The sequence below is a fragment of the Zootoca vivipara genome, chromosome 14, assembly GCF_965207765.1.
Source record: "Zootoca vivipara chromosome 14, rZooViv2.hap1.1, whole genome shotgun sequence".
Taxonomy (NCBI): Eukaryota; Metazoa; Chordata; class Lepidosauria; order Squamata; family Lacertidae; genus Zootoca; species Zootoca vivipara.
In genome coordinates this window covers 44,706,001-44,733,546 of record NC_142597.1, presented here as the reverse complement: position 1 = coordinate 44,733,546, position 27,546 = coordinate 44,706,001, and the positions used below count along the sequence as shown (strand labels likewise).

General features: G+C 50.5%; 1 protein-coding gene across 8 annotated transcripts; it reads right to left on the bottom strand.

Annotated features, from left to right (window-relative positions):
* Positions 1-73: 73 nt before the first annotated feature.
* On the bottom strand, positions 74-23,914 carry CORO6 (coronin 6). Of its 8 annotated transcripts, XM_088657594.1 has the most exons (13): positions 23,416-23,914; positions 22,843-23,108; positions 18,555-18,770; positions 12,052-12,174; positions 10,837-10,966; positions 10,175-10,356; positions 8,561-8,680; positions 6,520-6,639; positions 4,575-4,679; positions 3,639-3,784; positions 2,654-2,711; positions 1,767-1,997; positions 74-1,135 (listed from the first exon to the last, which is right to left on the bottom strand). In XM_088657594.1, the coding sequence occupies exons 3-13, from the start codon at positions 18,750-18,752 to the stop codon at positions 1,013-1,015; spliced, it is 1,536 nt and encodes a 511-aa protein (XP_088513720.1). In that variant the 5' UTR covers positions 18,753-18,770; positions 22,843-23,108; positions 23,416-23,914; the 3' UTR covers positions 74-1,012. The 8 variants fall into 8 exon arrangements, with proteins under 8 accessions (XP_088513720.1, XP_034996125.3, XP_034996123.3 ...); XM_035140234.3 differs by lacking the exon at positions 6,520-6,639; XM_035140232.3 differs by lacking the exon at positions 8,561-8,680 and having other exon boundaries at positions 23,416-23,854.
* Positions 23,915-27,546: the final 3,632 nt, after the last annotated feature.

The window sequence follows — 27,546 nt, the reverse complement described above, 5'->3', positions numbered from 1 at the left end:
GATCCGGTGGGATTGATGGACACAGATTTGTCCTTTTACAGACAGAAAAAAGAGAATGCCTCTGACGAGCACCTTTTAACTGCACATATATTTTAATCAGCGTTTGCGCATGAGCAATGGCCCTCCTGCCTTGTCCCCCCCCCCACCAGAGGTTGCAGCTTTGCAATGCAAGCATGGGGGGGAGGGGACAGCCCCCTCTCCCGCTCCATTCCAGGGATCCCCAAAATTCATTGGCACATCCTCGCAAGCCTGGGCACAAATCAGGGATGGCCTACAAATATCTCCGCCCCCTTTTAACCAGCTGGCACTCCACCCAACCCCACCAAATATTGCAGAGAACAACCCGCCCCCCAACAACCAAAGAAGTGAGGCAACTCATCAGGGCTCTGAATAATGGTTCCGAGCCATCCCATAATGCCCCACCGGTTCGCTCAGCACAGCGGCTACCTGATGTGCTCTCCCCTGGCCAATGTCTGCCCCCGCCTGCAGGGTCTGTCTCTCCCCCCCACTTCCCTCATCCCCCATCGCCCCAGTCTCCATTCAACCTCAAATCTCGACCCCCACCCCAGTCACTGCACCCCAAAACACACGTGGAACACCCCCCCAAAAAAATAACACAGTTGTCCTGTTCCGTGGCAAGGAGAAGGCAGGATGAGGTAGAGGGTGGGTGTCGGGCCCAGTTTGGGACAGGGTGGGGAGCCAGGATATGATCCCTCTCATCTTCACTCTCTCTGCCCCCTCCCCGAAAAGGTCTTGCCTGTTGTTCCAAAGCAGCTAAGATCAAAGTCCAAGCTAGGGGTGGAGGTCAGGGTGGTGGTGGGCCATTTCCAGTAGGCAGGGTGTGTGTGTATGTCCCTGCTCCCCACTGCAAACGTCCGCTGAGCCATGGGAGAATAAGCAGCAGAGTCTCCGGGAAGGGGGAAAGATGCAGAATCCGGGTCTCCGGCGGAGGGTGTCCCCAGGCATGGCCAAGGCTGGTGGGTGGGTTTTTCGGGGAGGGTGGGGGGAGTTGCTAGTCCGTCCCGTTGGTGAACTGGCAGAGTTTGTTTTCCAGGTCAGAGATGCGCTTCTCGTGAGCTTGGACAGTTTGCCGCAAGGACCGGATCTCTTCAAGAAGCTCCTCCAAGGCGGAGCGCTTTGGGGGAGCAGGTGGGGAGAAGGGATGGAGAAGGAAAGAGAGAGAAAGGCAAGAGTTAGAATCATAGAATTGGAAGAGACCACAAGGGCCATCCAGTCCAACCCCCTGCCGAGCAGGAAACACCATCAAAGCACTCTTGACATATGCCTGTCAAGCCTCTGCTTAAAGACCTCCGAAGAAGGAGACTCCACCACACTCCTTGGTAGCAAATTCCACTGCCGAACAGCTCTTACTGTCAGGAAGTTCCTCCTAATGTTTAGGTGGAATCTTCTTTCTTGTAGTTTGAAGATTCCACCTAAACATTAGGAAGAACTTAGGGGACCCCACCACGCTCCCTGAGAAAGGTCTCAACCCTTCATTCCTTCGGTTGGGGAAAAGCAAGCTTCTAGCCCACAGCATTGTGAGCCTCCACCAATGTTGTAGCCATTCGGGTCCACTCCGCAGCCCCCTTGAAACTTCCACTTTGGAGGAAACTGAACAGCATCAAAGTGCATTGAAGGGCATTGCGTGGTTGTTTCTCCAACCGCCACCAGGTGGCGCCGCAACTTGATTTGACTCTTGCAGCAGAGAGCATTCCAGGCGCTTCCCCTTCCCCGCTCCAGCCCCTGAGTGGATGAGAAAAACTCACCGAAAGGTTTGTGTCGCAAGTGGACTGGCTTCGCCGTGGCCCTGTGGGGGGTCTGCTGTCCAGGATGTTCTTTTTGGTGACCTTGAGCTCCCGGTTCTTGACAGGGACGTAGCCGTCCCGCAACGAAACCAGGATGGGCTCCGCGTCCTTTCCCGACAGCCACTCGTCTGCCTCCAGTGCGGGTTCAGGACCCGGCGTGTCCGGATATAAATCATCTTGGAAGAGGTCGGACTGCCCAGGACAGGAAAGAGGGAACAGGAGAGATTCCAGACTGCGCTGTCCTTGCTACCCATAATGCCCTGCTCCACCTAGAACAATGGCTCCCAAACTTTTGGGGGCCACACCCCCCCTCAGTTCCATAAACTCACCCCCATGCCCCCTCCCCTCCCCTACAAAACAGCATTACGTATTTAGATTTCGGAATGGCAATTCAGGAAGACGATATTACAATAAAATTCCCAGCAGCAACCATTAATTGCACATTTCTTCCAAACAAAATTTAAACTATTTGTTTTAATTAATTAAATAGAATTAGTGAACTTTCCCCAGCTTTTCAAAGTCTGATAGTCGTTTACCCCTCCAGCACACGCACACACTTGCCTCTTAGTGCCCCCCTAGGTGATCCCACCGCCCCCAGAGAGCACAATTGCCCATTTTGGGAACCACGGTTCTAGAGCAGGCATGGTGGGGGAGCCTCTAGCCCTCCAGGTGCTGCTAAACTATGACTCCCACCAAGCCTGGATTCTGGGTCTGGCGGGGCTTGTAGCTCAGGTATACTGGGAAACTGATGCAGCCTGGGGAAGGGGTGTCCCCAATAATGGCTCTTCCCTCCCCTCCCCAGTTCAAATTTACATGCCCACGGTCCCCGAATCTTCTTTTTTGCTCACCTTTCGTGGAACAGTCATTACAATGGGCTCGCATTTGCGTTCGTGCAGCTTGAAAAACCTGTTTCATGGGGGAGAGGCAAAGGGGGACACGAGGTCACAGGTGAGGGCAGGGAGCCCGTTTTTCAGTCTGGGGGCAGCATGCCAGGGCTGGGGTGAGGCAAGAGGCAAAAGTGTGGGGAGCAACCAATTTTGTACACAGACACACCCACCCACCTCTGCATCCTCCATCCTGGCAAGCGAAGAGCCACGGTCAGAGTTTCGAGAGGCATTTTCCAGCCAGGCAAAAACCACCAGGTGTGGGGCCAGTGAGGGAAAAGGGCTGCGGCCAGGGGGAAGTTTCGAGGGCCAGGAAGAGAGGCTTGGAGAGCAGCACCTGGGCCCTGGGCTGTGGCTCCCCCTCTGTGGGTTATGGGGCAGGCACAACCTTTTAACCCGTGCTAGATTCTTGCGCCGCCAACACCTTAAGTATCAGCTCCCCGGACACTGGGCTGCACCATCCACTGAGGTCGTGTTTGTTGGGGGCTTTTATTCAGATCCCACTGACCTAGATGGAGCTAGCAGCCATTGGGGAAATGGCCTTCTCGGTGGTGGCCCCTCCATCAGTGAAACATGCTCTCCAGGGAGGCCCACTGGGTGATTCACTGATTAAGAGCCGTTTGACAGCGGAAGGGACTCCCTTGGAAGGGGATGGACTCTCTTTTTTAAGCAGAGGTTGGGCGGCCATCTGTCAGGGACCCTTTAGCTGTGATTCCCGCATTGCAGGGGGTTGGGCCAGATGACCTTTGGGGTGCCCCTTCAAAGCTACAGTTCTGTGATGCAATTCACGTCCAATTTGTGTCAGGCTGGCATGCACCAGCTGAGGTTGCCAATAGAGGGAGTAATAACTGATTTTTCCCCCCTTTCCGAAGCCACAAACTTACCTTAGGAAGGTCCTTCTCCCCACACCTCTCAAGCCACCCTCCACCTCTTGGACCTTGAGCCATACCTGGCAATCTCGCATTTGCTGACATCCAGGCCTCTCTTGGGCATGAAGCCCATCCCTCGCTGGGGTTCTTTGCTGCTGTAGGTGCTCAGGTAATGGACGTAGGGGGCTTCGTCCGTAATCTCAAAGTACCGGATGCTGCTGTCCCCCTGCACGGAAGCAGGAGATTTAGGATGGGAAGTAACTTGGCTTTTTGTTTTTTGTTTTTTAATTAGTTAGCGTGAATCTCACACATTTCAGGGTGCAAGGAAAAGTTTGCTGCGTTTTTATCAGCACGGAAGTTTGCAAAGCAGGGATAGGGGATGCCCCAAGTGGAAAGGTTAATATAAATAGGAAAAAATGCACACGCATTTTTGAAAATCAGGGTAAGGCATGCCTTAGGGGAGAGCTCTCTTTCTACAAATCAAAACTTAAAAAAATAAAATCTAAAAATCCAAAATATCTCAAAACATCAAAATATATTTTTAAAGAGAAAAACAAAAACAAAACCCCAAACCCTCAAAATCTACATAAATCCAAAATCCAAGAAGCTAAATCCATATGTTTGAGCATCTTTCCACTTTCCTGAAAGGCAAACTGTTTCCTTGGATATCAGTCCTGGAGACTCTTTCCCCACTTCCTTGTTTTATCCTCACAACCCTGCAAGGTAGGCAGGCTGAGAGAGTGTGTGGCCAGTGTGTGAGGTCTCCCAGGGAGCTTCATGGCTGAACCCCAGGAGCCAAGACACTCTTACAGGCCACTATGCCGCAGAAGAAGTGTTGTTGCAAAAGGAAAAGGGTGGAGGAGGGTAGAGGAAAGCAAGCAAGCAAGCTCGGGTACCAATTCTAAGAATGCCCAAAATGGAAACAGTGGGAGAAATGGGGGCAGTTGGTCTCAGGTGTTCTAGTGCCCCATCTCTTCTGCGGCCAGACAGGAATGCTACAGCTTCCTACTTTTTACCTTGCCACACAGGTAGACTATGCTGGAATCGGGGTCATAGAAGGGAAGGAGAACCCCGTTGCTTGTGTCCATCTCCTGGAGGGCTATGGGCTCCTCGAAGTTCTTCTGCAGGAAGAAGGGGGGTGTCAGGGCACAGGGGGCAAAACCAGACCAGACACAATCTTGGCACAGCAATCACACACACACACAAATTCGGATGGCTTTTCTCAGCCAATAGCCCAGCTCTACTCGATCTCCCTCTTAGCCACAGGAGCCAAGTGGAGAGGGAGCCTGGAGCTCAGTAGCAGAGCCCCCACTTTGCACGCAGGTGGTCCCAGGTTCGAAATCTGGCATCTCCAGAAACTGGTATCCTGTGATGGGAAAAGAGCTTCTCCTGCCAAAGACCCAGAGAGGCGCTGCCAGTCAGTGCAGACAACACTGGGCAATACGGAGAAAGAGCCTGGCATGGTCTACAAAGGCAGCGTGCAATGTTTCTAAAAGCAGGGGCTCTGCCACTGAGCTCCACTAAAAGGCATCTCAAAGGACATCTAGTCTGACCCGCCAACCAATCCCATTAAGCTAGGGACACCCCCCTGCTTCCCTTTGTCAGGCGTTTGAATCGCCTTCCTTCCACCATCTTGACTTTTGGGTTCCCATGCCAGAAGGAGCAAAACAAGGAGACCGCGTGCCTCTGAGCATGTGCTGTGGGCCAGGTCATTCTTCAAGCACACAGCTGGCCTTGGAGCGGGAAGTCTAGGCAGGCTATGCCAAATGCCAGGTGTGTAAAGGCCTGGCAACACAGGCCCCCCCCCCCTGTGGCAGCTCTGGGATTAACACTTCTCTTTGGGTGGTGGCGGTGGAGATGCCTCTCCCTGCCCCCAGGTATGGGCAGCCCCCCCCCCAACTAGAAACCCCACCTCTTCTTTCAGAAGTCCCAGTTCCTATGTTTTGCACACTTAGGAGCACAGCATTCCCAGCATGCTCTGCGATTTTCATGCCCCCCCCCTCCCCACAAGCACACATGCCTGCAAATCCACACCACTGCAAGGTTCCAGGAACATGGCATTTGCCTCTAATGGTGGCTGGATTAGAATCCAACGATCCTTATACTCAGGGGAATGTGGTAAAGTTGGCCTCCTGCACAATGCATGATGGGGGATGAAGTCCTCAGCGCCACCTAATCCAACACCGACAAGGCATTGAAAGACTACATCTCCCAGGAAGCAACTTAGAGATGCGCCTTCCAGGGGCAAAACAGGGAAAGGGATGAACCTCAGGTAGTCACCTCTGTTAATTTCAGTGGGTCTACTCTGAGTAGGACTAACGTTAGCTATAGGCCACCTCTGTCTTAGAATCTTAGAACCGGAGAGTTGGAAGGGACCACGAGGGACATCTAATCTAAACCCCTGTGATGCAGAAATATTTTGCCCAACGTGGGACTTGAACCCACAACCCTGCGATGAAGAGTCTCGTGCTCTACCGACTGAGCAATGCAAATCAGTTCAATTGCCCGCCTGCCTTGCCAGTGAGCAAGAACGCCTGATTCTTTATGCGTGTGTGAATTAGAGCTGTTGTTTCCCAAACTTGGGTCTCTGCCTGTTTCCAGACTACAATTCCCATCATCCCCGGCTACTGGTCTTGCTAGCCAGGGATAATGGGAGCTGTGGTCCAAAACATTTGGAGACCCAAGTTTGGGAAACACTGAATGAGAGGATGGCCCACATGGGTGAGAACAGGATGGTGGACTAGACCAGCCCCATTGGATCCATGTTCCTCTGATGTTCCTCTGCGCATTAATGCCTTTGATCACATGTCCCCTCGCCTGAACTTTGCAGCTGCCTGACTCTGGCCTGGCTCCAAACACTCGGCGTGCCGAGAGAGGTGGCAATGTCGCAGAAAGCGCCCAGGTTCCTGGGGGTGGGGTGGGGGGTGGGAAAACACTCCACACCATGCGTGGCTGAGCTACCGGATCCCAGAGTCCCAACTCTCGCTGGCTCATGCGAGTGAACCCTGTGGTGAAGACAAGTCCATCGCGGGTGAAGACAGCCCGCATCGGCCGCATCCCTTCGTGGGGGGCAAACCTTTCCTGGGGCGAGCAGGGGAGAGAAAGGGTTAAAAAGGGTGTGTGGAAAGGAAAAGCGAGGAGGAGGTGAGAAGGACGGAGAGAGAGATTGGCGGCCGGGAGCTGCTGCCCCTCGAGATTTCTCAAGAAAGGTCATTATTCACGTACCTCACATTTATCTATATATATAAAAAACGTAAAAAGGGCATGTGGGTGGGTATCCACTTTTCGCCGAAACCGCTTGACCAGTTGCGCTCAAATTTTGACACAGCGTCACATGCGAATGTCCGATGGACCTTAGAAAGTTACCAAAGACAGATGCCACACCTCCGCCAGGTGAAACCCCCAAAAAAACCCTGTTCCAGAACGCACCACTCAGCCAAAAGTGCATGCTGGGAAAAGAACCAGGTTGCAAACCAGCACCCTCTAGTGGTGGTTACATGGGTACTGCACCTATAGAACCTTCCCTCTAAACAGCACCTCGGCTGCCATTTACATACTAGGCTGAAGCCTTTACAAACTAGGCCGAATGGAGGTACGGACTCGCCTGGGTCAGGACACGGTGGGACCAGTCACAGGGATGAGCCGGGGGTTGGGGAAAGAGGGGGCATGATACGTCATGGGACGGGAGTCACAGGGATTAGCCACAGCAATGCGTGGCAGGGCCAGCTAGTTTCTAATAAAACTCACTGTGTGGTGGGATATCCCTGTAAGTGGTACCTCTACTTACGAATTTAATGCGTTCCGAACACACATTTGTAAGTCGAAAAAAATTGTAAGTCGAATCCCATAGGAATGCATTGAGAGAAAAAATTCGTAAGTCGAAGCAACCCTATCTAAAAATTCGTAAGTAGAAAAAATCCTATCTAAACCGCATCCAAGATGGCAGACGGAGCTCCATTTGTAAGTAGAAAAATTCGTAAGTAGAGTTATTTGTAAGTAGAGGTACCACTGTACTGTAATTCTCTGGTGTCTCTTTTCCTTGAGAGGTGCGCCCCCAAGTGGCAAAACTGAGGTAAAGCCACAGAGGGCAGCACTGCTCATTCCCCACTCCATGGGACACATTCTTGCAGTGTGGTGTAGCGGTTAGAGTGCTAGGCTAAGACCTGGGAGAGCAGGGTTCGAATCCCCACCTGACCATGAAGCTCACCGTCGGCCAGTCTTTCAGATTAACCTACATCACGGGGTTGTTGTGAGGATAAAATGGAGGGGGAGAATTAAGTACACCTCCTTGTGCTCTTTAGAGGAAAGGCGGAATATAATAATAATAATAATAATAATAATAATAATAATAATAATAATAATAATAATACATTTAGAGAACATTATTCCCACCCCCAAGAATCTTGGAAACTGTAGTTTAACCACCACAAAGTGCTAAAATTCCCAGCGCCCTTAAACTACACTTCCCAAGATTCTTCAGGGAAAGGAAATTGGCTTTTAATGTAGTCCAGAGTCAGTGTTTCCTAATCTGTCCCTAACCTTTCCCTCTTATCTCCGTTCACATCCACATCTCCGCAGATCATGGAACAGAGAGCAAGGGGAGCCCTAGCAGATGTGTCTGGTTGCCTGGGGCGAGTTAAAACCAGCTCCAGGCAACCAGTTCAAAAAGTTTTCTAAATGATTCACGGGGGGGGGGGGGAGGCAGTGAGGTTTCTCCACCTTGCCCCCCCCCCTGATAATGAAAGGGGAAACTGTGGTTAGTACACATTTCTGGTAGGCCTTTGTTGTGGTTTAGACAGTTTCCTCCCAAAATACCAGAGGTGATTCCCGGGATATGGCTTTCAATATGCTCTCCTTCCTTCTCATCTCCTCCTGCTGGTAGAAAGGCCAGGCTAGCCCGCCACCTCCCGAGAAACACACACACACACACACACACACACACACACCTCCCCACCATCCGTCATGCAGCCCCAGAGGTGTCCCCCCCCTCCCCAAGCCGTACCAAGTCCCAAAGCGCTAGCTGCCGCTCGCTCATCTTGCTAAACCCGGTGGTGAAGACCTTGCCATCGGCCATGAAGGTGGCTCGGACAGGACGGGCGCCTTCGTGGGGCTTGAATTTCTCCTGGCGGCCGCAGGGTTAAGCAGGTTAGGAGCAAACAGAGAGACAAGACACACAAGGCGAGGTTAGTAGAGGTCCAAGTAAGAGCACACTCCGGGGAGGAGAGGAAGAAGGGACACAGCTCTTTGCCGGGATAATCACAGGAAGGGAGAGCTGCTCCTGTGTTCGAATCCTGCTCGAGGGCTTGGCCCAGGCACCTGGTTGGCCACTGTGAGAAGAGGCTGGCGTGAGTCTGATCCAGCAGGCTCTTCTCTGCTCCCTGTGTCCCTGACACAGAGCACTCACATCTCTTTAACGTAGAGGCTCGTTTTTACGTCTGTGCAAGTGCAAAACGGGGGACGGATCCTAAAGGAGGGTGCTTTGGGTCTGAGACGAAACCAGATCTGGCTTTGCAAACCACGTCCCAGTTAACAGATCGCGAAAAAAGCCCAGTTTAACTGCCGTAAACATACAGATCGGTGCTGTTTTGCCCCTTCCCAGATGGAAAGCGTCAGAGCTCACTGGCTCACTGGGAGAGCATCTGCCCTGAATGCAGAATGTCCCAGGATCTTAATGGTATCTCCAGGCAGGGCTGGGAAATGCGCCTGCCTGCAACTCTGCCTTGCTGCTGCCAGTCAGTGCAGACAATACTGGGCCAGGTGGACCAAGTGTCTCACTCGGCCTAAGGCAGCTTCCTCTTGAAACCAGATATTTCTTTTGAAAAATGAGGACCACAATCTTACTTCTCCTGACACCGTATCTCCATCACGATGTGAGCAGGATCGCTTCGCACCCCTGGCTCATTTGGGATGTGAAAGAGGCTCATCCATTAAAAAAGCAAAATAAAATAAAATACCTTGGAACTTCCTGCCTGTTGATATCAGACAGGGGCCTTCACTGTCCCTTTTTTCTGGCAGCTGCTAAAACCATTTTTGTTTAGAGAAGCCTAAGCAAGTGGCGAGAGTTTTAATTTGCTTTTAATCTATTGTTATTTTAACTTTTTGAAAGCTTTAAATGATTGCTGCGATTCTTTTCTTAGTGTTCTTGTTCTATCCTTTTTGTAAACTGCTTTGCGGTTTTCTACAATCAAGCAGCGTATAACTTTTATGAAATAAATAAATACATATGTTTAAAAGCACCTCAAAGTGGCTACACACTTGAACGGGAACACCCCACTGTTAAGCTTGGGGACAGCGTGGGGAGAAAAGTACCCCTGAGGGTGCCTGAAGAGTGGGCCTCTGAGCATGTGCAGAGTCCGCCCACCGCTTCCGCTACGAGCTGTCAAGCATCTAGTGAGCTCTAGCTCCCGTTGTCCCCGACCATTGAGCATGCTGGCTGATGGGAGTTGGAGTCTAGCAACAGACCCACAGGTCCAAGGGAATCTGAGCCACACTGCTTACCCTTAGATGTCTGTCCCAGGGCAGGGAGGGGAGAGAGGGAAGGAGAGACAAGCCAGGGATCAGGAGAGGCTGTCCAGACATGCTCAGTGGCAGGCTGGGGTGAGCAGCGGCTACTCACTGCCACAACCAGGTGTTGCCGGGGGTCAATGATCCGCAGGTGCTTGTCCTTGCAGGTGGTGACAAAGAGGCTCCCGTTGTGGTTCCAGCAGACATTGTAGATGAGGTCGGTGTGCAGGTCGTCCAGGGTCAGGAGCGCCTCCCCAGTGCCCACGTTCCAGAGGATGATGACGTTGTCGCCCCCTGCAGGAAGGAAGGGGAATTGGGAAAGGGCCAAAATGAGGCATCAGTCAGCCTGGCGTGACAGAACAGTCAGCTGTGATGAGAGCTGCAATCCTCAAACATTTGGAAGGCATCATCACATTGCAGGAAGGCTGATCGAGACAAATATCTTACTATATACAGATGCATGTAAGGCTGCCGTCACGCTGCAGTAACTGTGGCTGCCAGTAGGTGGCCATGCCTACTCCAGCAGGACGAAAGGGTGGCAGGAGGTCCAGGTGAGCTGTTTTAGCAGAGGATGTGCCAAGAAGGCAGCCCCTAGTACAACATACGCTACTTGATGTTGTATTTGAATCCTACCTTCCCTCCAAGGAGCTCAAAGCAGCAGCCTTTGCCAACTTGGTGCCCTCCCAGCCAATGGCTTGGGATCCTGGGAGTTGCAGGCTTGAAATAAGCATACCAGGCACAGCGAGGGGCCTGAATCTGGGGAGAGGGTCTCACCTGCGCTCAGGAGGATGTTGCGTGCTGTGGGGTGCCAGGTCAGGATCCCCACACGCTTGGAATGCCCTTCGAGGGTGACGACTGGCTCCGTCAGGTTGCGCATGGGGACGTAGTCGGGGATCTGCCACACCTGGTGGGACAAAGAGGCGGCGATGGAGACGGCAGCAACTCAGAGGCATTCAGCACCTGCTCTGCATGCAGAAGGTCCCGGGTTCTAGCCCCAATGGCACCTCCAGTTGGGGCTGGGATAAGGCTCCCCCTGCCTGAAACCCCAGGGAAATGCCGCTGGTCAATGCAGACCACACTGAGCTAAATGGGCCCATGGTTTGTTCCTGTTTAAACCAGCCCTTTAATTAAGAACCATGAGGACTAGGAACTTGTTCCAATTTTAGGGGAGGAGGCCGTGCAGCTCTGTGACAGACCACCTGCTTTGCATGCAGAAGGCCCCAACTTCAATCCCTAGCACCTTCAGGTAGGGGCGGAATCGTTCCCTGATTCAAACCCTGGAGAGCAGCTGCCAGTCAGTGTAGACAACAGTGAACTCAATGGACTTGACTCCGGATAAGGCAGCTGCCTACATTCCCTGAACTCATAAAGATAAACACATACATTAAAAAAAAATCTTCCTTGGAGGACACTTTGGTGCCATTTGCGAAAGAAGAAGAAAAAGGGGAGGAAAAGGATTGGGGGGGGGGGAATCAGAGGAAGCTGCCGCCTTCTTCATTCCCACCCACCCCCCTCCGGCCAAGGCCACAGAGCCAACTATTCTTAGTTGCTGAGTTGTCGTGCGCCGAGCTATTCTTAGCCCAAAACGCTGCATCATACCAGGCAAGTCAGACGCCAGGCTGAGGACGCGGCCGGCCAGCTATAAACAGCCCTTGACACCTTTTCCAGTGATTTAAAGGCAAACGGCCACGCTCCCTGGCTTGGAAGAGGAGGCTGGTTCTGTGTGCTTTGAGCAAAAGGTGGAGTGCCCCCCCAAAACCACTACCTGATGCGTTTGAATCATCTCCCCCCCATGCCACCTCCGAAAAATGCTGTTGTACTACATCCGGGCACTCAAAGTGATGAGGTGTCTACCCACGTCCAGTACATGCCCCCTCTGCCGATTAGAAACATCCTCCCCTCTAAAAATAGGAGGAAATTGCCAATATTCAGGATGTCGGTGTCTCCCTCGACTGGCCACGCTTTTGCTCCGAAGGTGCCATCGCTTACCATGACGGTCGTGTCTTCGGAGGCACTGGCAATGATGTTGTCGTTGTGGGGGCACCAGTCAATGTCCAGCACGGGGGCCGTATGCCCCGTCACCAGGGGGATGTTCTTGTCCACACGGCCCGTCTGTAAACACACAGAGATCTTGGGAATTTCTGGGAAAGGCAGCCCTCCTCTCCCCACACACTTGGCCCCAAACCCACAAAAAGAAGGCCAACCTACTAAAGGTTTCCTGCCCTGCTGAACAGGGTATGTTAGGTCACAGAACTTTTCCCCAGACAACAGTAAAGTATATTATCAACACATAGAATACTAAGATTCGTCAGGGGGACTCGGGGGTCATCTAGTCCAACTCAGAGCTAGAAGAATCTAGAGCTAGAGCATCTCCAGGAGATGCCTGTCCAATCTCTGCTTGAGGGAATGTTCCAGGGCCCAGGGTTTCCCAAACTTGGGTCTCCAGCTGTTTTTGGACTACAACTCCCATCATCCCTAGCAGGGATGGTCAGGGATGATGGGAACTGTAGTCCCAAAACAGCTGGCGACCCAAGTTTGGGAGACACTGGTCTAGGCAAATGGTTCCATCACTGATCTGTTCTCACCGCAGAATCATAAAGTTGGAAGGGACCACGAGGGTCATCAAGTCCAACCCTCTGCAGTGCAGGAATCTTTTACCCAACGTGGGTCTCGAACCCATGACCCTGAGATGAAGTGTCTCGTGCTCAACCAGCCGAGATATCCCACCCTCTGCCTTAGCCACACGACCTTGAGAGAGCCAGCCTTGTCAGGCGGGCCGATCCCCCTGCGTCACGCAGTAAACAGCCCAGCTGGAAACCTGAGCCCTGGAAAAAGTGATCCCCCCCAACTTCCTGCCATCATTTCAATTGTTCCCGAAGTGAGTCATTCATTATTGTGAGCACAGCGCTGTCCCCAGAAAGGCCAACTGCTCTCGTCCGTCCATCTCTCAACCATCGCCTGGGGAGGGGAGGGAAAGTTTTGGACCTGGGAGAGGCCCTTGAGAGGCCGGGAGGGCATCAGGAAGGAAAAGACAGTGAAAAAGGAAAGCGAGGGATGGGGTCAGGAGCAGGGGACAGAAGTCCTGCAGAGACAAAGCTGGAAAATGAACACATCGGGAGGGGTTTCAATCAACATTTTGGGATGCATTCAACCACGTCTTGCTCAGAGCTAATCGGCCAAAATTCACGGACCCAAGATGAGTCACTCCCTTTGTTTTCAACGGATCTGCTCGGGGTAAAACGAGCATTTCGTACAACGCCTTGGGGGTTTTATGACGTCCTTTTAATTGGACACAGCGGCGTAAGACGAGTTACCCGTCACATACAAAAGGAGCCTTGCCTGCAGGCGACACAAAAGCGGGAGGAACTGCAAACACATTGGAGGATGAAGTCAAAAAACTGAAAAGGAGCTTCGCTTTAGCCAAAGAGCCCCAGCAATAAAAGAAATCTGGTTCATAGAGGAGGATAAATTTGAATTTATTTATTTTTAAACAGGATTCTGAATCAGGGCGTGGAATCTCCCTCCCCTCAGTTATGTAGGACGGCTGGATGCAAAAAATAATAAAAAAATCAGGGGGCTACTGCATCTTTAATTAAAATGTACAGAAGGATTTTCCTGCACAATTAAAGGTGCAAGAGTCCCCTGTGCTAATGTAAGGATATCAGAAGAGCCTGGCTGCTGGATCAGGCTCGTGGCCCATCTAGTCCAGCCTCCTGTTCAGTGGCCTAACAGATACTATCACTAGCCTCCTCAAGGAAAAGAGACCTGTCTTGTTGCAAAATGCCAGCAAGGCTGATTCTGTAAGTAAATCCTTATAACAACTACCACAAGACCATCAACTGTTCCAGCCTTCCAGATTGCCTGCCCAGAATGGAAAACCAGGGGAGGGGGAACACCATTTTATTTGAGGCTCCAGTCCCAAAAGACCAGGGAAGGAGAAGTTGGGGGGGGGGGTGCCCCTTCTGCATCTTGGGCATTGACTTACGTGACATCAACACAGGTCTCCATCTTACTCCTCTCCATATTCTAATGTTTCCATTAAACCACTGGGCTTTTTTTCCTTTAAGTTTTACAATGTTTACTTTTTTAAAAAGTTTTTTCAGTATTTTTAAGGTTTTAAAATAAAGTTTTTATTTTATTTTTAATTGCACTCGGGGAGTTTGCCACCCTGGGCTCCTTTGGACATAAGGACAGAAAAGACATTTAATCAATAATGATCGGTGTTATTCAACCAAGAGGTCCAGCACCGAGAGCCTTCTGGCAGTTCCCTCCCTGCGAGAATTGAGGTTACAGGGAACATGGCAGAGGGCCTTCTCGGTGGTGGCGCCCGCCTTGTGGAACGCCCTCCCATCAGATGTCAAGGAAATAAACAACTTTCTCACTTTTAGTTACAGGTAGGTAGCCGTGTTGGTCTGAGTCGAAGCAAAATAAAAAAATTCCTTCAGTAGCACCTTAAAGACCAACTAAGTTTTTATTTTGGTATAAATAAAATACCAAAATAAAAACTTAGTTGGTCTTTAAGGTGCTACTGAAGGAATTTTTTTATCTCACTTTTAGAAGACATCTGAAGGCAGCCCTCTTTAGGGAAGTTTTCAATGTTTAACGCTGTACAGTATTGTGTTTTTAATATTTGGTTGGGAGCCACCCAGAGTGGCTGGGGAAACCCAGCCAGGTGGGCAGGGTATAAATAAGTTGTTGTTGTTGTTGTTGTTGTTGTTGTTGTTGTTGTTGTTGTTGTTGTTTTAATCAGAGTTAGACCTACTGAAATTAACAAGCGTGACTCAAGCTGCAATCCTATACTCATGTACCCATGAATTCTATGGGGCTGACCTCTGAGTAGAACTGTACAGGATTGCAAACTAAATAATGTCCATTAATTTCAATAGGTCTACGCTGAGTGAAACATAAGTTGAATACAACCTAGCAATAATCAGCACCATCACTGGAGAAACACAAGCGGTTTCTTTATGCATACCCCACCTTGCCTCCAAGGAGTTCAGGGTGACGTACATAGCTCTCCCCCCCCCCCACTATATCCTCAGAACAACCCTGTGAGGTAGGTCAGTCTGAGAGTGAGTGGTGGGCCTGAGGTCATCTAATGAGCTCCATGGCAGAGCAGGTATTCAAACTCTGGTCTCGCGCCCAGAGTCCTAGTCCAGAGATTGCGAACCTATGACATGTGTGTCAGACGTGACACGCAAAGCCCTCACTGCTGGCACGCACCCCATCGGCCCATTCGCACTGTTGTTGTTGTTTTGTTGTTGTTGTTTCCCCATTTGTTCTCCCACTCCTCCTCATGCTACAGCTTGTCTCCGCTGTTAAAACCCGGATCCTTTTGTTGTTGTTGTTGTTGTTGTTGTTGCTGGTAGCCAGAGATTGGTTTTTTAACCCGTTCTGTGCTGGGATTTTTGGCGCTTTGGCAGACTATGTCGGTGCTGCGTGTTAGTTCCAGTGAAGGTATTATTCATCATTTATTTCTGTTCTCTTCCCCCCCCCCCAAAAGCGCAGCAGCTTTGGGGCATCCCCCCCCAAAAAGCAAAGCAACTTTTGCACCCCCAAAAAAACCTCCAAAACAGCAGCTCCCCCCAAAAAGCTCAACAACTCTGGGCACTTTGTGATAAATAAGGGTTTTTTGGTTTGGTTTGGTTAAATAATTAGTTTTTGGTATATTAAATACAGTTATATATTATAATTCTACATTTTTGTTATTTATATTATAAATATCGCGAAATTGTGGTTTTTTCCTCAAAGTGACACACCACCCGAGTTATCCTCGTTTTTTTGGCGAATTTTGACACACCAAGCTCAAAAGGTTGCCCATCACTGTCCTAATCCAACCATTAACATCACACTGGCCCACAATTGTGCTTGTGTTGTAACCAAGAAGGCGGTGTGTCAAAAATGCTTATTATGCTTAGACGCTTTTATGCATTTGTGTCAATGGGTCTGCTGGAATTATGCGAAAGAACTCTGTGAGGTTGCAAAACGTCTAAGCTGTAGGTTTATGAATGGGAAGCGTCAGCTGATTCACTTAAAAGAATCAAGCTACTGTATTGGAAACAGCTAAATCCACGTTTGCTATCTTTTATAAAACAAAATAAAAACCTACTTTCATCCTGGTGCGTTACTGTAATTAGGAAATGTAAGAGAGGGAGATACTAATGTTAGCGGTTCTTTTTAACAGCACATTTTCATTGAAAAATCAAAACCCTCTCGCAGAGACATAAATCTCCCAAGAAAATAAGGCCCCTGTTAAGGGAAGATTCAATGATCTTCAGTCAGTTCACGGATTAATCAGCTGCGGTTACATCAATTAATCAGCTGGCAAATCCATTTACATTGGGTGACAGCCTCCATGTTTTAGAAGACCAGGAAATTATCTTGCTGGTTTAATACAGAGAAACCTAGTTTATCCAACTCATTTCTCCCCACCCACCACTCCTGCAACTTTGTGGGGACTCAAAGGGGTTGATACCGTATATTCAGATCCCCACAAAGCAAAAACACGCTTCCTTACTAGATGTTCTTCTAAGCAGCAGGCCCAGCCCGGGCAAGGGGCCTTTCCATTCTTATGGTAACACAAAAAATGGCCCCCTCAGAAAGGGGAACGGCAGGTGGTCTCCTTTCTCCTACAACCACACACGTGCCCCCTGCCGAGGCAGCTGGGACCCCCCCTCCCCGAAACCCTGCTGTGCCTGAGGATATTGGGGCATGTGTGGTGGAGAGATTTTAAAAAAACAGCTCTTGAGAATTCAAATGCAAGGTTGCATAACAATAAGGGGTAATAATTCTTCCCAAGAATGGATGCAGGAACAGAAGGGGGTGGGGTTCAGGCAACTTCCCCCCCCCCAAAAAAAGGGCTAGGATTGGGAATGCACAGAGACCTCTGGCAGTTTTTCATAGTCATGCCAAAAGGGAGAATGTTGATCAATTCTGCTTCTCCCAAACACCGGGAGGTGAGAAGCGAGGGTGCCCAGATTTCAAGGTGATGCTGGACCAAAGTACAGGTGATAGACAGATGCGGCAAAGGTGAGTCAGGGCTGTACCACTTCCAGGGCTGTCCCACGGAAGATGGAGCAATCTTGTTTTCTCCTGCTCCCCAGGGGAGGACCCGAACCAATGGCTTCAAGTCACAAGTCCAACTAAATATCAGAACAACTTTCTGAGGGTAAGAGCTGTTCGGCAACAGAACCTTCAAGGGAGGTTTTAGAAGCAGAGGTTGGACGGCCAACACAGGGTGCTGATGGTCTAGCTGAGATTCTTGCATTGCAGGGGGCTGGACTGGATGACCCTTGGGGGTCCCTGCCAACTCTGCAATTCTAAGACCCTGTGAACTGTCTGAAGGGCATCAGACTTTTCACCTCTGCTGCAGTGGCTACCAACGTGAAGCTATTGAACCCTCAGCAAAAATATTACCTTGCCCTCCATTACAACGTAACGAGAGTTCGGTGGATCAGGCCAGTGGCCCATCTAGCAGAAGCGATTTTAGGATAGCATGACCAGTTTGGCTGCCTTGGGTGCCAGCGGCGTAGAACTGAGGGCAAGAGGCACGGGGCAATTTTAACGTCACACAGGGTGCTGCTGAAATTTGTCCTCTTCTAAAGCCATCCAGAGGGACGTGGGTGGTGTTGTGGGTTAAACCACTAAGCCTTGGGCTTGCTGATCAGAAGGTCGGCGGTTCGAATCCCTGTGACGGGGTGAGCTCCCGTTGCTTGGTCCCAGCTCCTGCCAACCTAGCAGTTCGAAAGCATGGGACCGCTCCAGCGGGAAGGTAAACGGCGTTTCCGTGCGCTGCTCTGGTTCGCCAGAAGCGGCTTTGTCATGCTGGCCACATGACCTGGAAGCTGTACGCTGGCTCCCGCAGGCCAATAACGCGAGATGAGCGCCGCAACCCCAGAGTCGGTCACGACTGGACCTAATGGCCAGGGGTCCCTTTACCTTTAAAGCCATCCAAGTTGGCAGCCGTCGCTGCCTCCTGCCGCAACGAGTTCCATGGTTTAACTCATAGCTGCCAAGTTATCCCTTTTTTAAAGGGATTTTCCCTTATGCTAAATAGGCTTCCTCGCGAGAAAAGGGAAAACTTGGCAGCTATGGTTTAACTATACCCTGAGTGAATACGGACTTTCTTTTCCCTGTCCCGAATTGTCTAATGTTCTGCTGGGAGTTGTAGTCAACCACCTCTGGACTACAACTCCCAGCAGCCCAAGCGTGGCTGGGGATGATGAGAGTTGGAACCCAGCAACACCGGGGGGGGGGGGCTGCTGCTAGGTACCCTCCTCAAGCCACAAAACTCCATCCACACTCCAGGGCAGAAGACAACTGGCCCACCTCGCAGGGTTGTTGCAGAGAGATAAGGAACGCAACATGCTTTGAATATACAGATATTGAATGCTATGCAAGTCATTATTCTTAGCCGAACAACCATTCGCAACCATCCGCCTCCCCCTCCTCCAAACATGCTCTCTCCCACCAGCGGTGAGTGGAAAACGTACCTTGGCCAGGGGTAAAACCATGAAGGCCCCCCCGCCGCCAGACTCCACAATGATGGCAATGAACTTGGGGTTGACGGCGCAGAAGGAGCTGTCCCACGTCACCTTGGAGACCCGGATGTCCTCGTACATCTGGTCGGCCTTGACCGGCTGCCCAAAGACATGCCGGAACTTGCTCTGGCGCACCACCCGGCGACTCATGGCGGAGGGATCCTGCTTCTTTTTTGGGGGGGCGGCAGAGGGGAAGGGTGGAAAAAGAAGGAGAGAGGGGGGGTCAGCAGGGGGCACACAGAAGAAGCAGACCCAACCCCAAGCCAAGCCCGTTGACCGAGGAGATCGCCTTGCCTCATAAACTGCTCTGATCTGAGGAACTGGCCCTGCCACAACCACTCTGTAGTGTGGCTGCAACCGCACCTCTGGAACTCCCTGCCCCTTGACGGCAGGCAGGTGCCTTCCTTGTACTGTTTTCAGCTCCTCCATAAACATTCCTGTTTAGCTAAGTCTACCCAGACATTTAGAAAGCTGGTGTGAGTTTTCACCTGTTTTTAGTCTATTGTTATTTTAATTTTTGAAAGTCTTCTATTACTGTCGTTAGCTTTTCTCAGTAGTATTTTTATTGTTTGATGTTTTATGAAACAAATAAAACCTTCCAAAAGGCCTAAAAATGTAGTCCACATGATATACCCCCCACTTTTCATATTAAAACCCCCTCAATTTTTTATTGTAAAAAATGGGGGGGGGCAGCAACAAAGTGTTGCAGCGCACCCTCCTTTCCCCACAAGAGTGCCCCTGTTCAGGGAGCAAGCCACCCATTATTTCCTCCAGGATACTCTATCCCATACACCCCATTTTCCTTTTTCATTCCCTCCCCTTTTCCTTTCCTTGGCTATTTTTTATTTTTGGGAGGTGGGTGGGACAGAGAGGGTGGGGGAGAAAGCTTAGGTATCTCCCCTCAATATTTTTTCTGCTTCTGTAAACTCCAGCATCTTCTCACACCTCCCCCCCCAATAGCAATTCCATTAACACTCCAATCCCATCAGGGAGTTAGTATTTTTTTAAAATAATAATAATAATAAACCAGCAGCAACCCTTTTATTGCTCTTGCACTGCTAATTCAATCACAGCATTGATAAAAGTCAAAACTGGTGCCATGAACTAGTTATGCAAATCAAGAAAATATATGTGTGTGTGCGTTTGTCTATTTTATGCAACATACACACACACACAGAGAGAGATATCAATATTGTTTGCGTCCAATGCTAGTCTGGCTCAGAGTAGACCCATTTAAAGTAATGGACATCACTAACTTAGGCATGTTCATTTCAACGAGCCTACTCTGAGTAGGACTCAGTTGAATACAACCTGCATATTTTTGTCTTTGTCAGTTCTACATAAAGAAGTAGTAAAGGTATTCCATTTTTTGCCCACTGTCAAACCTCAGGCTATGTAAGCGCCTTGGGGGCCAGGAACTAGCTTTTCAATTTTTCATTCCTTCAGATCAGATGGCCACTAGCTCCCTCCTTAAATCACAGCTGTCCTCAGCATGGATAGATGTGCTTCTGGGCTGTTTCAAGGCAGTTCATGGACCTCCTCTCTGCCACAGCACTTGAAGGTAGACCAGACTTATTAGACCCATATTGCAGATGGGAGAAATGAGGCAGAGAACAAGAGAAATGCTGCCGTTTTCCAGCCTACTACAGCTAGTTGAGACACTTCTCATCCCAGAACTCTGAGCTTTCCATGCCTAAAACTGTGCCCTAGCATGCACATTTCATCCTGCGGCCAGGAGTTCCACTGATTCCAGAAGAATATTGCTTTTCTGGCCCATCTAGGTCAGCGCTGTGTGTCTACAGCAGTTGGTCAGATGAATCATTGAAGCTGATGTGCAAGGCACAGAGGAGATGGCTGGCCCCTCTATATATCCTCAACGCCTGGTACTCACAGGTAGGCCACCCCTGCACATGGAGGTTTTGTGAAGCTGGCATTGCTAACAGTAACCCTCCTCCTCCTCCTCCGTTGTCCAGCTCTTCTGAAAAAGCCATCTAGAGCTAGTGGCCAACCCTATGTCTTCCAGCTGTAACACGTAGTTAATAGTAATCAATTTTTATCAGTGCAATTATTATTGTTATAGTCATATCCCACCTTTCCTTCAAGGAGCTCACGGGGGGGGGGTGCACATGGTCCTCCCCTCCCCATCGTATCCTTGCCACAACCCTGTGAGGTAGGCTAGGCTGACCGAGAGAGACAGTGACTGGCGCAAGGTTACACCCAGTGAGCAGAGATTGAACCCTGGTCTCCCAGGTCCCAACCACTACACCACGCTGTCTCTCTCATTTGTTGATCGTGCAAAGGGGCTCTCTTCCCTCTGTTCTGAGTCTCTGGCCAGGTTTCACTGCACGACCCCCATGTTCCACCAGCATGGGGAAAGAGGGAGAAATATCTCACTCTAATGGGTCTTGAGACCATTTTTGCCGACCCCAAAAGCCCCCCCCCCCGAAAAAGCCCCCCCCTAAAGTCGGCTCCCTGAAGGGTGCACACTCAGATGTACACACAACTCAAAAGTTCTGGTTGCAAAGACACACGCAATCTTGCACGGACATGAGCCAATGGATTCAAGTTGCAAGGAAGGAGATTCCAACTAAACATTAGGAAGAACTTTCTGGGGGTAAGAGCTGTTTGACTGTGGAACGGACTCCCTTAGAAGGTGGTGGACTCTCCTTTTCTTGGAGGTTGTTGTTGTTTTGTTGTTGTTGCCCTGCCCATCTGGCTGGCTTCCCCCAGCCACTCTGGGTGGCTACCTGTGCATATAGGTAAAGGTAAAGGGACCCCTGACCATTAGGTCCAGTCGTGACCGACTCTGGGATTGCAGCGCTCATCTCGTGTTATTGGCCAAGGGAGCCGGCGTACAGCTTCCAGGTCATGTGGCCACCATGACTAAGCCGCTTCTGGTGAACCAGAGCAGCTCACGGAAACGCCGTTTACCTTCCCGCTGGAGCGGTCCCTATTTATCTACTTGCACTTTGACGTGCTTTTGAACTGCTAGGTTGGCAGGAGCTGGGACTGAGCAACAGGAGCTCACCCCGTCGCAGGGATTCGAACCGCCGACCTTCTGATCGGCAAGCTGTGGCTCAGTGGTTTAACCCACAGCGCCATCTGCGTCCCTAAAAGAATATTAAAAACTTCTTTAAGCAGAAGTTGGATGGCTCTCTATCCTGGATGCTTTAGCGGAGGTTTCTGCATTGTAGGGGGTGGACTAGATGACTCCCAGGCCCCTTCCAACTCTACAATTCTATGATTCTACGTCAGTTCCTAGATATCCACTTGCTGTTCCTATGTTTATACACACACCATTTCTTAGGCAGCAGCACCATCAGCGTGCATAATGCTTAGCTTAAAGGCTACAAGAGGACATGGGTCCTGTCCCTTATGGGTGTGTTACAACCTGAAATTGAACATTGCAAGGAGGGAGAGAACAGGAGGAGAAAAGGGGAGCAGTGTGTGTGTGTGGGGGGGTGTTAAAACGGAAGCAACGTGCACCCATCTTGCTATCGATTCATAACACCAAACATACTGGCTGCTGGGGGTTTAGGAGCCCAGCAACATCTGCAGATGATCTCCAGCTCTGAATTAGGCCACTTTGACCCAGGTGGCGCTGTGGTTAAACCACTGAGCCTAGGGCTTGCTGATCAGAAGGTCGGCGGTTCGAATCCCTGCGACGGGGTGAGCTCCCGTTGCGCAAGTAGATAAATAGGAACCGCTACAGCGGGAAGGTAAACGGCGTTTCCATGTGCTGCTCTGGTTTGCCAGAAGCGGCTTTGTCATGCTGGCCACATGACCTGGAAGCTATACGCTGGCTCCCTCGGCCAATAATGCGAGATGAGCGCGCAATCCCAGAGTCGGTCACGACTGGACCTAATGGTCAGGGGTCCCTTTACCTTTTTAAGCCACACTAAGACCCACAAAAAGCAAACGGGAGTACCTAACTTAATTTCTTTGATTTATTTCCTTTGGCTATTTACATACCACAAAATCTCTAAAATTTAAACGTGGCATAGAAAAAGATTACAAGGCAGGCGGAGAGACAGACAGTGAATAAAATCAACGGGGCGAATCGGGGTAGGGGTGGAATACACACAGAGACAAATCCACCAATTTCTATGGGTCCATTTAGTTGGGTACAAGCCTAAGTAGTTGTTAACTCACACACGCGGTGGGTCATGCAAAGCACAGGCACGGGTATCGAACTCCACAGTCCTGGCAACATGCACGGGAAACGCGTACACGCATTCACCTGATCGTGTGAGCGCGCAGGAGGTGCAGGCAGAAAGGTGGAAGAAGAAAGCCCCCCCCCCCAAGGACCTCTTTGCGCGAAGACGAATCCCCCTCCGGGGCTCCGGGATTCTGCCTTGCGGGAGGGGTGGGAGCGAAGAGGAAGCGTCCCTTTTCCAGGGAAGCCAACCAGGTTTTTTTTTCAATGGGCCCTCGGAGAAGGCGGCAAAAAGGGTCGAAGCCGGAACTCCTCCCCGGCGCTGCGGCGGCTATAGAAGGCGAGGCGCTCTGCAAGGCAAACCCCAGAGGTCACTTTCCTAATATAGTCTGGCTTCTGCAGCGGCTCTGGGTTTGGAGCGGAGGGGGGAGGGGATATTGGGGGGGGGCTGGCTGGAGGGGGGGAGCGAGCCAGAAGAGCTTCCTTCCCGTGTGCACGGATGGTCGGTCTGCTAAGCAGCCTGCAGTTTTTTTTGGGGGGGGGGAGGAAAGAAAGAATGGGCCCCCCTTCCCTTTCCATTTTACGCACCTGCGCCCAGGTCTCTCCAAGGGCGCACGGCGTTTGGGGAGGTTGGAAGGGGGGCGTCCTGCGCCTTACCTAGATTTCCAGGGATCGGGGGCGCGGGAGGAGGAGGAGGAAGCGGGGCGCCGTCCCGGGGCCTGGGGACTCTCTGCTCGCTCCGTCCGGGCGCTGCCAAGCTGGGTGGCGTCCTCCGGGGCGGACGGGCTGGCACGCAGCGCCTGGCGCAGGGGCCTCAATGCGGCTGGAGCGAAGAACAGCTGCTGCTGCTGCTACTGCTGCGGCCGCCGCTGCCGCCACCATCTCAGGTCTCCAGCGCTCGCTTATCCCCCCCCCTCAGCGAGGGAGGGGGCGACAGCTGCGAGCCCCCCTCCTTGGGGAATGGGCGGCCGCCTCCAGACGCCCAGCCAAGCCCTGGAAAGGGCATCTGGCAAAGGAGAGGAAAGACCCCCTCCCCTTTTTTAATACAGCTCCCGGGTGTGTGTGTGTGTGTGTTATAATTTCTCTTTTTAAAAGCAAGCCCTGTGGGGCTAGCAAGCAGAAGTGCCCCCTCTATATCGCAACCCCTCCTGTTCGCAAAAGGGCATGAAGGCAGCGCTCGCTCTCTCTCCCCTGCCTTTTTTGCCCTCGAGGATAGACTGCGACTGGATGGGGAGGTTCCACTTGGCGCTCACCAAGGATCTGAAGGCACAGGCGCAGTGGGCAAGCAGGATTGCTCGGACCAAACCTCACAGACAGAATGGAATTGTGCTGACTAGTCATTATAAGAAGTGTTTCAGAATTGATACGAGTTTGGGTTTTTCCTCTCCCCCCCCCCCTGTTGCTTTCCTCTTGTGCTGTGAATTTATTTTATTTTTTTAATTCTTCAGCTACATCGGTTTTTGTTGTTGTTTATTTAACACTTTCTCTTTTTTAGCCTATCTTCCAGACACTCCAGGGTTCGGTACATCCATGAAGATATATAATGCACTCAAAAATTTTTTTTTTTTAAAAAAGTATGTGCATGTCAAATAGGTCCCGTCTGGTAGCGCTGAGGTTTAATTTATTGAGAGAGAAAGGAAGTGGGTAAGCACTCTGTACAGAGATAGGCTGGAAACATTTTAAATGTTTGATATACAGTACTCACCTTCAGTCTCGCTGTAACCATTAGCTGGTGTTGCCCCCGTGTAAACCCAGAGGGCACATTTAAAGCTGTTTATTTATCACATTTATACTCCACCTTCCTCAAAAGAGCTCAAGGTGGTGTACATAGTTCTCCAGCCCATTTTGCCCTCACAACAACCCTGTAAGGTAGGTTAAGCTGAGAGACTAGAGCAGTGCTCCCCAGTGAGCTTCATGGGCCGGCAGGGATCTGAACTCTGACACTCCATTGGCAATATGGAACTAGGCAGCCCACAAGCAACTTGTCCCTTGTGGGCCACCTAGCTCCATATGACTTACTCTGACTGGCAGCAGCTCTTTTCCACCAGCTGGTGTTTTTTAAAAAAATATTAAATGGAGTAACACAATTATGTACATACTGTTTGCTACAAAGTGAATATGTTTCCTCTCTCTAATAATAATAATAATAATTTATTATTTATACCCCGCCCATCTGGCTGGGCTTCCCCAGCCTCGCTTGGCGGCTTCCAACAAAATATTAAAATACAATGGTCTGTTAAACATTAAAAGCTTCCCTAAACAGGGCTGCCTTCAGGTGTCCTCTAAAAGTCTGGTAGATGTTTTTCTCTTTTGACATCTGGTGGGAGGGCGTTCCACAGGGCGGGTGCCACTACCGAGAAGACCCTCTGCCTGGTTCCATGTAACATGGCTTCTTGCAGCGAGGGAACCGCCAGAAGGCCCTTGGCACTGGACCTCAGTGTCCGGGCAGAACGATGGGGGGGGGGAAGACGCTCCTTCAGGTATACTCTCTGTGCAAGAGCAGCACCCAACTATTGTGTTCTGATGGGGGGTGGGTACTGGTGGTATTGTGGGTTCCTCTTCTTAATTCTCAGGAAAAGCCGCCAGACAAATTTTGCCTAGCGGATTCCCCCCATGTTCTTTGTGGAAAGCAGCAACGAAACTTGTCTCTCCCGCATTGGTCTCTACAGCCACAGCAGGCCCTGCAACCTGCCAACAGTTTGACTTCACCCCCAAAGGCGAACTTCTCCATTGCCTCCCGAGACAGACGGGCGCAGATAAACATTAAACTAACTGGATTTTAACTGGATTTTGAATAAACGTGCAAACAATGCAATCTGTCAGTAGCACCTTAAAGACCAACTAAGTTTATATTTTGGTATGAGCTTTCGTGTGCATGCACTTCTTCAGATACACAGAAGAAGAAGTGTGCATGCACACGAAAGCTCATACCAAAATATAAACTTAGTTGGTCTTTAAGGTGCTACTGAAGGAATTTTTTTATTTTTTGCTTCGACTCAGACCAACACGGCTACCTACCTGTAATGCAATCTGTGTTGTCTGTTTTGAATTTTGTGTTATCTGCCTTGAGTGGGTCGGGCAAGGTGCTGTTCCGAATAATGGTTTTTAAAGGGGAGGGTAAAGAGCACTTGGAGTGAGTTTATGGAACCAAGGGTGCGGGCCCCCGAAAATGTTTAGGACTCCCTGTGCTATGATGTCATGAAGCGTCGTTCTAGACTGCAGGCCCTCTGCTGGACACCCTTTGCTATTGTTGTTGTTTAGTCGTTTAGTCGTGTCCGACTCTTTGTGACCCCATGGACCATAGCACGCCAGGCACTCCTGTCTTCCACTGCCTCCCGCAGTTTGGTCAAACTCATGTTCGTAGCTTCGAAAACACTGTCCAACCACCTCGTCCTCTGTCGTCCCCTTCTCCTTGTGCCCTCCATCTTTCCCAACATCAGGGTCTTTCCCAGGGAGTCTTCTCTTCTCATGAGGTGGCCAAAGTATTGGAGCCTCAGCTTCAGGATCTGTCCTTCCAGTGAGCACTCAGGGCCGATTTCCTTAAGAAATCAGAATGGATAGGTTTGATCTTCTTGCAGTCCATGGGACTCTCAAGAGTCTCCTCCAGCACCATGCCTTTGCTATTGCATAAAGGCATTTTCCATACAGATTGGGTGCTAAAGACATTCTATTAGCGCACAGCATCTCAGGTACCAGTATGCGTAAAAAACTGGGGAACGGAATAATAAGCAAACAAACCTGTCTTTGCAAGGGGCGGTTGCTATCATTTTGGGTTACACATTCTCCAGCTCTGCAAAATCCCCTTTTTTTTTGGAGATGTGGCAAACAATCATTTATTCCCATTTATTTTATTTTAAAAATCCAGTCCCTTTCCTAACCAGTGGACTCTCCTCCACTGGAGGTTAAACAGAGGTTGAAAAGCCACCTGCCTAGGATTCCTCAGCTGCAATTCCTGCATTGCAGGGGACTGATGGCCAAACTTGGCCCGCCAGCTGTTTTGGGACTACAACTCCCATCATCCCTAGCTAACAGGACCAGTGGTCAGGGATGATGGGAATCGTAGTCCCAAAACAGCTGGAGGGCCAAGTTTGGCTATCACTGCACTAGATGATCCTCGGGGATCCCTTCCAAGTCTAAAATCCCTTCCAACTCTAAAATTCTATGATTGTACGCTCCCTAGCATGGAATCAATCACACACACCCCCACTGCGGATAGCTGTACGCTGGGACCGCTTGTAAAATTATGCCAACTGCCTTGAGTACGTTGACAGGAAGACGGCTGCTGTATAAAACACTTCTTGCACAAGAGTAAGTGCAAGTAAAAAAGGAGGGGAAAAACCCCATTTGTTATGCTTCTTAGCCACTCCGATTCTATGAACAAAAATATTTCAAGGCTAACCCAACTGATCTCTTAGTGTAGCTGCTGTTGGCATCCATCTGTCTCAAGAGATAATGGAGTGTGCCTCTGGCGGGGGGGGGGGAGGAGTAAGACTGCTTCACTAGCAGCACCAAAGTGACCTCTCCAGGACACAAGCCTGGGGGTCCTGGGCTCCCAGATGACAAGACCACCCCCTCTCGACCTGGTCCTGAATGGGGTAACTGTGCCCCTGAAGGACCAGGGAGTCCTCCACACCTGCCCGCCTCCTGTCCCCCACAAACAGTACTTCTGTCGTGTCAGGATTCAACATCAATCTGTTAGCCGCCATCCATCCTCCAACCGCCTCCAGGCATTCACACAGGACCTTCACCACCTTCACTGGCTCTGATCTGAAAGAGAGGTAGAGCTGG